This window comes from Crocodylus porosus, unplaced genomic scaffold (genome assembly GCF_001723895.1).
Source record: "Crocodylus porosus isolate Cpor-Errol unplaced genomic scaffold, CroPor_comp1, whole genome shotgun sequence".
Taxonomy (NCBI): domain Eukaryota; kingdom Metazoa; phylum Chordata; order Crocodylia; family Crocodylidae; genus Crocodylus; species Crocodylus porosus.
Genome location: NW_017728886.1, coordinates 169,433,513 through 169,447,323, shown reverse-complemented (window position 1 = coordinate 169,447,323; position 13,811 = coordinate 169,433,513). Strand labels below are relative to the sequence as shown.

Sequence of the window (13,811 nt, the reverse complement as noted above, 5' to 3'; positions counted from 1 at the left end):
CCAGGACAAAGCCTTCAGGGACCCCACTGGTCACAGGGCACCACGATGAGTGACTGCCATCAATTACAACCCTCTGGGTCCGACCACAGAGCCAGTTTCCCAGCCAGCAGATCGTGGTGGAGCCAAGGCCACAACTGGCCAGTTCATGGATCTCCTGTGTCTAAAAGGAGAAGCTTATAAAGGATGGAAGATAGGAAACACCACTAAGGAGAAGTATGCAGCACAGGTCTGCACTGGTAGGAAGCGAACTAGGAAAGCCAAGGCTGTAACTGAACTCCAACTGGCTACACAAATCAAGGACAATAAAAAGTCTTTCTTCAGATACGTCGGAAGTCAGAAAGAAAAACAAGGGCAACACCAGATCCCTGCTAAACCAAATGGGGGAGCTGATAACTGACACCCAGGAAAAAGTCAATCTGTTTAGTGATTACTTTCATCGGTCTTTCACCAAAGAGATCACCCTGCCTGACAAGATGCAGCATAGCAAGATGCAGGATCACCAGGATAAGGGTGAATATATGCCTACCATGGGTGTTGATCTTGTGAGGGAACATCTTGAGAGGCTGGACACCCACAAATGAACTGGTCCAGATTGGCTGCACCCAAGAGTTTTAAAAGAACTCACTGACACCATAGCATGGCCACTAGCATGGATATTTGAGAACTTGTGGCACTTGGGTGAGGTACCAGAAGACTGGAACAGAACCAATGTGGTGCCTATCTTCAAGAAAGGAAGGAAGATCTGGTAAACTACAGGCCAATCAGTTTGACCTCAATCCCTGGAAAGATCTTGGAAGAAATCATCAAAGAAATCTTCATTAATGACAGGATAACAAAAGGCATCATTCTGAGGAATAGCCAACATGGCTTTTTTGTGGGTAGGTCCTGCCTGACTAATCTCATTTCCATCTATGACCAGGTGACACATCACCTGGACAAAGGAGAAGAGGTTGGTATCATATATTTAGACTTCAAAAAGCCTTTGACCTGGTGTTCTGTGATGTCCTCTTGGCAAAATTGGGGAACTGCAGCCTTGACAGCATTATGGACCTGGGGAACTTGCTCCAAGGTTGTACCCAGAGAGTGGTAGTTGATGGAACCAAATCAATAGGGAACATAGTGACCAATGGCATCCCCCAAGGTTCCATTCTTGGACCTGTACTCTTTAATGTATTTATAAATGATCTGGACTCTGGTGTAAGAAGTAGACTGGCTAAGGTCACTGATGACACCAAACTGTGGGGAAGAGTGTCCACACTTGAGGATAGGCTGGTGATCCAGGCCAAACTCGACAGCTTTGCAAGGTGGGTAGATGAAAACCTGATGGCATTCAGTACAGAGAAATGCAAGGTGCTCCACCTCAGGAGAAAAATCCTGCATCACACTTATAGGCTCAGAAGTGCTACACTCACTAGCACCATGACTGAAAGAGACATGGGGTTTGTAATTGACCACAAGATGAACATGAGCCACCAATGTGATACTGCATCCAGCAAAGCAAACAAAACTCCGGCTTGCATATACAAATGCATCTCAAGCAAGACCCAGAAAGTTATCCTGCCACTGTACTCGGCCTTGGTGAGGCTACAGCTGGAGTACTGCATCCAATTCTTGGTTCTGCAATTCAGACAGGATGTGGAAAAGCTTGAAAGAATCTGGAGGAGAGCCACATGCATGATCAGAGGGCAAGAGATCAGCCCTTATGAAGAGAGGCTGCAAGCCATGGGACTCTTCAGTTTGGAGAAGCAAAGGCTTGGCAGCAGGGGTGGTGGCAATCTATAAGTACATGAGGGGTGTGCATCAGGAACTGGGAGAACGTCTGTTCACCAGGGCACCCCAAGGGAAGACAAGGTCCAATGATCAAAAACTCCTGAAAGACCATTTTAGGCTACATATAAGGAAAAACTTCTTTACTGTCCAAGACCCCAAGGCGTGAAATAGACTCCCTCAGAGGTGGTGCAAGCACCAACTCTGGACACTTTCAAGAAACATTTGGATGCCTATCTTGTTGGGATCCTTTGACCCTAGCTGACTCCCTGCCCCTTTGGTATGGGGCTAGACCCAATGATCTTGTGAGGTCCCTTGCAGCCCTAATGTCTATGAAATCTATAAAGACATGTAGACACCTAAAGGCAGAATTTGGTCCTTACTACTATGATAGTAAAAGTTTGGCATGTCATTAAGGCCACTGACAGGCATGAAACATGCCCCCTTCCCCCCCCAACCCCCCTCAAAAAACAAAACCCAGCACTTTACAGTTTGATCCAGCTTGCTCAATGTCTGTATATATTACATACTTCAACATGGCTTTTTGGCACTTTTATCTAATAGCTGATTCAATCAGCTACTGGGCATTTGCTGCAGGCATGCACTGCACTACGTGCAGGGGTGCACCAAGCTGAAAGTAAAGTGCTATTTTGGGATTTTTTTTACATCTCTAAGCAGCCTAATTGTTTAGAGGAAGATTAGAAGCTAAATGCCCTGAAAAGATTCAAAACCATGTTATAATGATGCTTAATATCCAATGCTATCACTTATGAGATGATGTCAATACCTCAGCTGTAGAAGGTCACATATATTTTTTTTTGCAGCACAAGGAACTTCATAAGTTGAATCATTGCTTTTACAGGGAAATGTTTGAATGTCCCAAAGTTTATGTTTGAATAGTAAAGACTTGCAAATATATACTTGCTTAATCCATGCTGTCAAGATGGAATAGTATGCATTACTCTTCAATTCTTTATAAGCAATGAACCCCCAATGCCTGTGCAGTTGTTTCTAAGGTAACAGTATCCAGATTTTATTTTTTTTTATGAATCAGACCTTGAATATTCAAGACTTCTCCAGTCACAGAATCAAGCAAAGAGCATTATCATCTTAAGAGAGGATTCTCACTGTATTTTAGACAGTAGCATGGTTTACAGACAAGAGGAACACAGACTGGCCTTAAGACTGAAATGTTTGAGAACTGATATACATGGTTCCAAGCCATTTGGCTGTGTAAGAAATTTTTAATCAGAGCCATAATTAAGGAACCACATAAGCTGATCTCAACAAAGTCTCATTGCTTCATCACAGAGTACATACAGAATACAAATCAAGAATGTGAACATTTTAGATATTGATGGCCTTCTGTTAGATCAAATATCTTTCACTTGTGCCTCTTTTACTGCGTGGCCGCATATTATTGCTATTGTTCATATTGGTGTTCCCTATTCTCCCACCCTTCCCCCTGAGTACTTATCACTTGCTTCACCGTACTCTGCCTGTCAGATGTGATCCACAAGAGTAAAAAGAATATTACAGTTAATATGAATCAGAATTTGTAAATAAATATACATAAACTCCTTTGCTGAGGAAATAAAAACATGTTATTATCTTTAAATCAAATAAAACCTATTCTCCTTTCAAAACTGGCTTAAATTAATCAGTCTTTTTGGAGGATGTTCTCACTGTTGCCTTGAAACAACTCTTTCTTTGCTAATAAGTCCGAGTCCAAAAGTTATTGCTGTTTTTAAAAATTACTGTGAGGGAGGGCTGCCTAAAGTGAATATTATTTTAGTCTGAGTATTTCTAAATATTTTTCACTATTATCAAAGGTTTCCTTGCTAGGTGGGTGTGGGCCACAGTGGGAAGCATGTTAAAGCAGCTTGCTATGATTCTAGAGACATGGTCTTCATTTTTGTACCAGGCTTATGAAAACCCCAATTGATACAAATGTTTGTGGATGGCTGGCCATTTGTACTGGAAAGTCAAAGGTGGCTAACTACAGGATGTTAACTATATCATTCCCTTTTGTGTTGTTGGCCACAGCAAATAGTGTATTACAACTGTTTTAATGTAATAGACATCTAAGGTTGGATGGACCTGTAATCTTACTTAGCAGGATAATGCCATACATAAATATTGCAAATGAGTACATATGCATCAAGTATGTTAAAATAATATTGCAATTCTCCAGTGCCGCTCATATTAAGATCTCAAAGCACTTTCTAAAGAGCAAATTTCTCCCAATATCTTCCTCGTATTAAGTAAAGGGAAAAATTAAGAAGCTTGTCTGAATCAAAGACCTAATCATTGTAAGAACTGAAATTCAAGACTTCCTACCTCCCAGTCCTGTACTCTATCCACTATCTTACAAAGTATCACCAAGTGTAATACATATGGAATAAAAATTGTGTTGGTGACTTATTTAGCTTGTTAAGCAACATCCTTCTGTGCTTATTCTGCATGAAGAAAACACCATTAGCAGTTTATGAGTCTTGTATCATTTAACATACTGAAAGAGTGCTTGGAGTCTTACGTTCTTGGAAAGATGTGAAGAGCATCTGGAATCGGCTGTGTCGACTGCCTTCATCTGCCCACATGCGAATTACCCCAAGACCAGTACGCAGCATCACATCGTTAGCAACAGTGCTACAAAACTTAGCTTTTAAATCTTCTACGGAGCTACTTCCATCATAGACAGCCACAAAATTCCTTTTGCATTCATTAGAATTCTGCATTTCATAGTCCAGGAATCGTAAATATATCTAGAAAAGAAGAAGTGAACCAAAACATGAAGAATCATTAAACAATATTACTCCCATTTGTTGAAAAATAGACGCTAAATTTTAATCAGAACAATCAGAGCGACTCTCCACTAGCCATGTTTATGTTCTTATACTGGTACAGTAAATGAATGTTGCTTATTTTTCATCACATGGCATCTATCCCTGAATTCTAGTCCAGATGATGCCCTCAGTTCCAGCTGAAACTACTAAATGCATCCCTTTTTTAGAAGTGTCCTGTTATCATCCAACCTGGGCAGAGAGATGAGAAATCCCTTCCTGAATTGCTCTCTTATGTACCTTGCACAGAAAATAATAAGGTAAATAATTGATGCCCCCTTCCCAGAGTCAAGATGTGTTGACTCCAAGATATGTTGGCATCACTGATTCAACAAGTGGAAATGTGGGAGCCATTCATTTACCTTTCCAGATTTCCTCAGGCAATCTGGTCATCATCTCGGTCATTGTAAATGAAGCCCTTACACTAAGAACGCTATGATTTGACAGGGATTAAATTAACAATGTTTCATATACATCTCTCTAGAAAACTTATCTTTGGCTATCCTTCAATATGAGGATGATGTCTGCTGGGGGCGGGGGGCAGGGGGCATTATTGGTGAGTCTTAAGATGGTTGAAGAATCTAATCTGTGCTCTGCAACTTTTTCCATGGATACGACAGATGGTGCCTCGGGAGGGGCAGGAGTGGGGAGGAGGGGAGCAACTGTTGGCCAGGATATTGTGCACTTTCCTTCCTCCTGTGTCATTTCTTGGCTTTCTGAGCAACACTGTTCTCTTTGAAGTGGGCTGTAGCTTGATGTATGGTGAAATGCCATTGAAACCCGTTACAAACAAGCACTTCACAGCTTGTAAAGTTGATGACACCCTTAAAGTATGCTTTCAGGGTGTCCATGTAGTGCTTTCTCTGTCCTCTGTCGTTCCACTTTCCATGACTGAGTTGAGAGGAGATGACTTGCTTCAGGAGATGAGTGTCAGCCATCCTTACCCAGTGGCCAGACCAGTGGAGTTGATGTTTCATGATCTTTGCCTCAATGCTGGTTATCTTAGCTGCAGAGAGGGTGCTGGCATTGGTGCAGTGGTCTTCCCATCTAATGCAAAAAATTTTCCTGAGGCAACGCTGATGGAACAGTTCCAGGAGCTTAAGATGGCTTTGACATGTCACCCACATTTCACACCCACAGAGGAGCATAGGGATAACCACTGTGTTGTAGACCAGGATTTTAGTTTCCAACTACAGATCTCAGTTGGCAAAGACATGGAAAAACAGCTTTCCAAGGTACACACTGGCACAGCAAATCCTATGTTCAATTTCTACATCAAGACTGACTAATGGGGAGAGATGGCTGCCTAGGCATGAGAAATGCTTGATGCTTTCAAGGGGGTCTCTACCCTTTGGTAATTTGTGGGGGGAGGGGAGAAGCTTGTGCTGAGGCAGGCTGATGGAGCACCTTTGTCTTCCCAGTATTAAGAGAGAGTCCCAGGCTATGATAGGTACCTGAGAAAAGGTCAAGGGTGGGCTACAAATTGGTCTCAGTGTGTGCGAGGATAACACAGTGGTCAGCATACTGAAGGTCAATGTTACCAACCTTGCTAACTTTTGTTTTGCTGTGAAGGCACCACAGGTTGAAAAGGTGACTGTCCATTCAATACTGAGAGGAAGGTGGTTACAGACAAGAATCAAAATCACAGCAAGATAGATGGAGAAAAGGGTTGGAGTGATGATACAGCCCTGCTTGACACCAGTATGGATGGTAAATGGGTCTGTCTCTGATCCATTGCAAAGGACTGTGGTGGTCATCTCATCATGGAGTAGTCTGAGTATGCTGATAAACTTCAGTAGACAACCAAACTTAGCCAGCACCTTCCATAAGGCTTCACATTTGATGGAGTCGAAGGCCTTGGTTAGGTCAACGAATGCCGTAAACAGCTCCCATTGTTGCTCTCTACATTTCTCCTGAATCGGGCGTGCTGCAACAGTCATGTTGGTGGTACCCCATGATGGTCTAAAGCCACACTGGGATTCTGGAATAACATCTTTGGCAAGGGCAAGGAGGCAATTCAGATGGATGTGAGTAAAAATCTTCCCAGTGATGGAGAGGAGGGCAATGCCTCAGTAGTTGCCACACACTGACTTGAAGATGGTCACAATGTTGACAAAGAAAAGATTACATGTTCCACATAATTTTAAGCTATATCATCAAATGTAATAACATATCTAATTCATGATAAAAAATTTAAAAAATGGTTTGCACTGTTTAGAGTTACCATTCACTGAAGTCTGTAAGACTAAGTCAGGAAAGAAATTGTGTCAAGAAAAAAATTCTAGTAGATTAAAGAAAAGTAAACATTCCAGTAATACAGATAATAAATAATAGTTTAAAAGGTACATTATGTGTGTTTTATGACTGCTCAAAATATCTAGCACACATTATAATTTTTTTGTACAAAACTATAGTAAGGCAGAAAGAGTAGAAAAACCTGTGTATGTATGTATGTATGTGAACCCAGTATCCAGCAGAATGTATGTCAAACCTAAATCTTTACTAGAAAGGGAGAGAGGGAAAAAAGAAAACTTAAAATGAATTAAGAATCATGAATACTTCCCTCTCCAGGGAATCTTTCACACAAAAAATCCCCCCCATTCACTTCTAATAGCTTTCTACATGTACAGAAGAACAGGGCCTATTCACTACATTTTATAGCCTAGCATAAAGTATAAGCATCATATCCCGGGAATCTAGAGAAACCTTTGTTTCACCTCGCCCATGTACACAAATGACTTAAAATGTATGGCAGTATTAAGCAGTCTGTTACTTGACAAAGTATGCTTCCAAATTAGCTATTAATGATTCAGACAAAATATCATAATGCATTTCACCATTCCATTCTTTACAAATGAACTCGTTTCAGATAATGCTAATATTAAGAGAGCTTTTGATACATGAATAACTCAGTACATGAAAACTAGATTGTTTAGGTTCTTTCTGTCTGTCTGATCCTTATTTTGAAAATAGGTTTTTGTGGGGTTTAGGGGGAAAATGGGGGGGGGGAAGGGGGGCATTATATAGTACCTTTCTTTCCAGGTTTTAAAGTTGTTTCCCAAACACTAGTTACACTCTATAACATTCTTATAAATTTTAATATTACCATTTTACATATAGAGAAATCAAGGCTCAGAGTGGGTAAGTGATCAGAGTAATAGCATACCAATGTCATAACCAAAACTCAGAGCTCTTTGTGGTCAATTTTATACCCTAGCTATTACCCCAGGCTCTATTGCAATATTCCTCTCTCCTGAGGAGCTGATACACCAGTTAGTATAACTGAGAAGATTTGTTCAAAACAAATTACTGGTTGTATTGTATTGATTTATTCCAGAATAGTCAGAATGTCTTTCGGAAAAGCAACCATAAGCTAAGAAAACTTTAGTTCTGCTGATCTATAAAATGCAACATTTCGCTTTAATTCACAAGCTCCACAACCTACAAAATATTATTTCACCAACCTCTATCTACAGCACTTTCCTTTTTACCCATTACTAGTGGAAGTATTACTACGTTGCTTTTTCAGGGATTGTCATTTTCTTCCCACGGTATTTTGATAAACATTGTGCCTCGAGAGTTAGCTCCTCTCTCATTCATGAGCATCCACCCCAACTCATCTACAGTTATTGGTTACACGGTAAAGGAATCTTTAGAAGATATTGGGGTATTTTTAGCTGTAGTTAATGTGACAAATATATTTTAAAAGAAACCAAAAAAAAAAAAAATCTCACTGCCTACTTTTGTCTATCAAGTCATATTCCTTATTACCTGTTCTCTTCTTCCTCTGTTTCCCTTGACTGCTCTTCCCTTCCTTTCTTGCACATGAATACTATCTCAGCACCTTTTCTACCCTTGGCTCTTGAAATCTTCATTCTTTTTACCCCATCACTGTATTGTTGATAACTGACTGTTAATATTATTAGTAGTACCAATCATCAGAGGAGCTCCTAATTTCCCTTCATCTCTTACATAGTATTAACCCAAGGTACAGGGCACTGGTGAGGTGGCAGCTCTCTTTTATATTCTTTGGGTTTATGTTTGCATGGGAGAGTCTAGATTGGGCACCCCTAGAAGCAGCTGCAAACAAGTTAAAAAAATAACAAGTGCCCTACCTTATCTATGCAAGCCACATGCAGGTGGCCTGTCAGTCAATCACAATAGTCTGAGGCTAGATTGATCAGATCCTGCACAGCTGTGCAGAACAGAGACTTCCCCCCACACCCTCCCAAATCCCTTCACAGTTGCTCAGGGGCCTCTCACAATAGCATGATCTGAATAAAGCAGGGACTCCATGCCTCTGCCAGACGAAGCTGAAAATAGGGAGCAATGGGTGGAGAGAGCCAAGATCATAGCCTCAGTTCTCTACCTGTAGAATTGTTACATTGTGGAAAGCCAATTCACACTGTCTAATCTTGAATGGACTTTTCTCACTCCTGTATGAAAGCAGCACAACAGAAATTGTGGATCACTGAAGCATACCCTCTCTGGTGCACCACTTGGCTGGGTATCTACATAATCTTTGGAAGGGAGTAAGTGTGATAATTTACTGCCAGATCTGTCTCAGGGCAGTCCAAATTCTTAGTGTAGGGACAGAATTTACACATACAATGATATAAGTGGCCAGAAACCGGTTCAAATCTGTAACACAGCAGAAGTTCACTGCACATAAACTGCTTTCAAAATGGCTGAAACTGGTTTAAGGTAAACCTGGATGGATGTAGTATCAGACTTAACTAAGGTTTAATTGGTTTATTGAACTTCTGTTCCAGATCCCCTCCTTATTCAAGCTACTCACCGTCTCCCAGCATCCCAGGGTGCTTTGCACCTCCCCTGTGAACCTCAGCTTGCAGAGTAGGAGAACTAGCTTTGGCCCAAGCTGTCTGCTCCAGCCAAGAAGCGAGGCATGCTCTAAGAGATGCCATAGATTTCATAGACATTAGGACTGCAAGGGACCTTGCAAGATCATTGGGTCCAGCCCCCTGCCCAAGAGGCAGGAAGTCAGTTGGGGTCAGATCACCCCAGCAAGATAAGCATCCAAGCATTTCTTAAAGATATCTAGAGTAGGTGCTTTCACCACTTTTGGGGGGAGCCTGTTCCAGACTCTGGAGACTAATGATAAAGAAGTTTATCCTTATGTCCAATCTAAAACAATCTTCCTGAAGTTTATGACTGTTGGATCTTGTCTTCGTTTGTGGTGCCCTGGTGAACAGATGTTCTCCCAGTTCCACATGCACACCCCTTATATACTTATAGGTTGCCACCAAGTCACCCCTGAGCCTTCGCTTCTCCAGAATGAAGAATCCCATGCCTCAGCCTCTCCTTATAAGGCCTCTTCTCTTGACCTCTGATCATGCATGTGGCTCTCCTCTGGACTCTCTCAAGCTTCTCCACATCCTTTCTGAAGTGCCCCATGGCTTCTGGCTTGAGCCACTGCAGGCATGTGGCTGCATTTCCAGAATCAGAAGTGAATATTTTGCTTGCTTACAGCTTAGACTAGCCTGTGAAAATTGAATCACTTCATCCTTAGGCTTTTTGACTACTTAGCTGTGGCTGGGGGCCATACTAGCAGGGCAGACCCAAGTCAGCTGGGGCCATGGGTCCCCGAGGCCACATTTCCCTCTCGCTGCCATTTCACCACATGTCCAGGTGCTCCCTTCACTGCTCTGTGCACCCCCTTCCCCTCAATACTGCTCACTGCCCTACCCCAATGCATTATACTCCTGGTCCCTGCCCCCCCACTCCACTTTACAGTTCCTTCTGCACCGCATTCCCCAACAATGCTGCTCCCTGTTTCTCCCTGTTGCATTCCATGCATCTTCCCACTGTTGTGATGTTGGTTAAAGGATTTCTGTTTTATCTTGATGTTCTAGTTCCTTTTAAGTTGTTTCGGTTGTCTTTTGCACTCCCCAGTTTTTAAGTTATTTCTTTTTTCATATTGAAAGCCACCTTGAGCCTTTGTTAGGAAGGATGACACAGAAGTTGAATAAAAAAAGTACATGGCTTTCCCTAAAGAGAGAGTACTGATAACATCCTACTATTTTGTAGTAACAATGAAATCAGGAACATAATCAAAATCTTCTGCAGGGGATTGCATGCAGTGTTTTACCAGTATGCCTGTTGGTAACCAAGCAACATGGATCCATATATCCACTATGAGACTTGATAGGAACATATGGACAGCCTCTATCATCAGACTCATCATCATAGCTAATAACTAATTATATTTACATCACATTCAATTCTCCATAAGAAAGATAGTTTGAAAATACGGTTTAATCTTCCCTGACAACTCCTTGCCAATAAAATAAATAAATAAAAGACTGTAATTCATCTGAGGAAAAAGAGATAAAAACAAAATCTCAGATAGTGTCCTCTTTTAGTATTTAGATGTAATTAGAGATCACAGTTTTCATGCCCCACTGAATAATTGAGGTAATTTTCATTGCTGTTACCAAAAAATGATCTCCCAATATTTGATAATATTCGTCACTGTTACTGTTACTTCCTGAGTCATTCACCCAATGCAGTCGTATCATGGGTGGCATGGAACTTTTTGCTGCAGGCTTTGATTAGTTCCAGTCCTCTTTTACATTCCAACCATATAAGAAAAAAAAACAAACAGGGGGACTCTTTCTTTTTCCAAAAGAATGTTAATACAGAACAAAAAGGCTATTAATGTGGACTTTTTAGTTGCCTGTTATTTTCAAACAACAAGGCAAAATTCACAAGCTCATATAGATATCACATCTATCCAAAGAACCTTGCCTGCATACGTCTTAAGACCAACATGGCTACAACCAACAGCCCTGTAACAAGCTCATATTGGCTCATTCCTAGTTTAAATTCCATTTTCTGTCACACTAAGGGCCTCTCTAGACATTCAGATAAAGGCATGGTGGGATCTGATGCACAACTCACACAACTGTGGCTTCTGCCATGCTACACACACATAGTAGGAGGCGTTATTATGGGATCCAGCATCAGATCCAACTACACCTTCTACTGGTGCAAGGGGAGCCTGGGATCACCATCCTGGGCTTTCCTTGCACCAGCAAGTTCCCACAGCTGAGAGTCAAACAGCTGAAAGGACTCACAGCCATGGCAGCACCCCATGCATTGCCATAGCTGGGAGTCCCATCAGCTGATAGGACTCCCAGCTGTGGGGGCATAGCTACCTTGCTACATGTACAAATTAAATATGGATAGAAACCAGCTATAAAGTCATTACACATTTTCCAGCTCTAACCTTACAGTCATATGGACCTTCTTATGGCGTGATAGTTACTTTGTAGGCGTAGCCAGTCTATAACCAGTTAACATGTAGAGGGGGCTTTTTTCATGTTTGATGCTGCTGGTTTTGCTGACAATTGAAAACAGAATTTGCTATCATAAATATAAATGTGATAGAATAAAACAGTATACAATGGAAAGGAATTATGTGGGTTAAAATGATACCTCTATGGGTGCGTCCCTGTGAGTAGGAATGTGTGTTTCCCTGAGAACAAAGAGCAGTGGCACAATGTGTGCCACTGCTACTTGTCCCTGGGGAATACCCATTCCACACATGCTCTCGCACATGACACGCTGCCCCAGGTTGGGAACGGGAGGCTGAGGCCAGCAACTCTTGTGGCCCCAGCAGCCTTACTTACTCCCAGGGGCCTCCAGGAACGTAAAATGACTGTGCACAACATGTTGTGTCATGCTGGATGCTCATGATTCATAATTCATTGAAGCCAAGAACAAGATTCCCATTGATTTTCATGTAGAGAATGGATAGCTAGCCAAGTTAGCCTGAAATCTGAGAAAGAACAGAGCAGGGTAGCACTATACTGATCAGTTGGTTCAGAGAGACATATGTTTAGGTGAGTTTTCCCATTGACTTTAAGAAGACAACTGGGTTCTTAGTATTTTATGTACACATGCGCACATTATCACACTTTGCTTTGTGGGGGCTTTCTTTCTTGCCAAAACAGTAATTTGGAAAACAGAAATACAACTCCTGTATCTTTTTTTTCAACTTTTCTGTCATAAAATTTCAGTTAAATCTTTTTTCACCAATCACCACTTTCATGTTATTTGTTGGGGGGGGGGGGGGAGGGGGAGAATAAAACAAAACACCTGCACTAACAGAGTTTCTTCTGAGTTTTGAGATGTTTTCACAAATGCCAATGCCATTAGCAGCACAGCTGATAACATTTCACTGCAACTGTAGTGTATACAATTTATATGTCTGATTGCAGTATGATTTAAACAATTGTCTTGTCACCTTTAAAGTTTGTTTTATCATCACAATAATGAAAGACCAAATGCTAGCTGAATTGTACCATTTATTATTTTTTTGTAAAATTGTAGCAATTTTTTATTTAAATTTGAGAAGCAACAAAAACTCTGAATACATGCATTAAAGGAACAGAATTACTGTAAATTATGAATACTATATAACTTCAGTAGAATGGATGTAATAGTGAATCATCTTTGATGTGTGCTACTTTTTAATCAATCACTGAAGGTTTGGATTGATCAGGTAGGTCACCATTGCAGCCTATTTGACTTGCCAGTAATATTTGCTCAGAGAAGTTTGGTTTTATTTAGTACACCAAAACAAATACAACTCCACAATGTATAAGATGTTTTACTTAATGGCCATAAATAACATATGAAACAATAACTTCTCCCTTTCTGGGCCTTACTTCACAAAGCCTACATCCTCTGGTCCCTGGCCATAACCAACTTCTTTAGCATATTGGTAGTGTAAGTAGGTCTGTGTCCCTTTCTATGTTAAAGTACTTACAGATGCTCATTTCTATACTCTGTGTCCATTTTCAAATGCCTGTTTGTAACAAGAGGAGCTTTACAGTACCACACCTAGAATCTTTTCCTTGGAAGTTCATTCCTCAGAGCAACCTTCTGCAATACCACATCTTCGCTTCCAAAACAAAAACCTCATAAACTAATAATAAACTCACATGACTATGGGGAACCCTTTTCTGGCAATACTGAATGGCCATCAGTCTTTACATTACAGAAATGCATATGGGAAGATCCAGGATTTGCTAAAAAGGAATATGACATGTTACCCACCAGACCATGGGCAAACGGGGGTGAGATGTGACTGCAGAACCTGCGGTTGGCAGATGACACCAGACAGCTAGGCAGAGAATAAGCAAATGAGAAGGGGGAAGACCTGCCCACTATACC

The 13,811-nt window shown here is 41.2% G+C and overlaps 1 protein-coding gene across 6 annotated transcripts in view; it reads right to left on the bottom strand.

Moving 5' to 3' along the window:
* NETO1 (neuropilin and tolloid like 1) overlaps positions 1 to 13,811 on the bottom strand; it is a 99,223-nt gene that overhangs the window by 19,665 nt on the left and 65,747 nt on the right. For all 6 annotated transcript variants that reach the window (XM_019545140.1, XM_019545175.1, XM_019545150.1 and 3 more), the window contains exon 7: positions 4,304 to 4,532. In XM_019545140.1, coding sequence (XP_019400685.1) covers positions 4,304 to 4,532 — 229 coding nt within the window. The remainder of the gene's footprint in view (positions 1 to 4,303; positions 4,533 to 13,811) is intronic.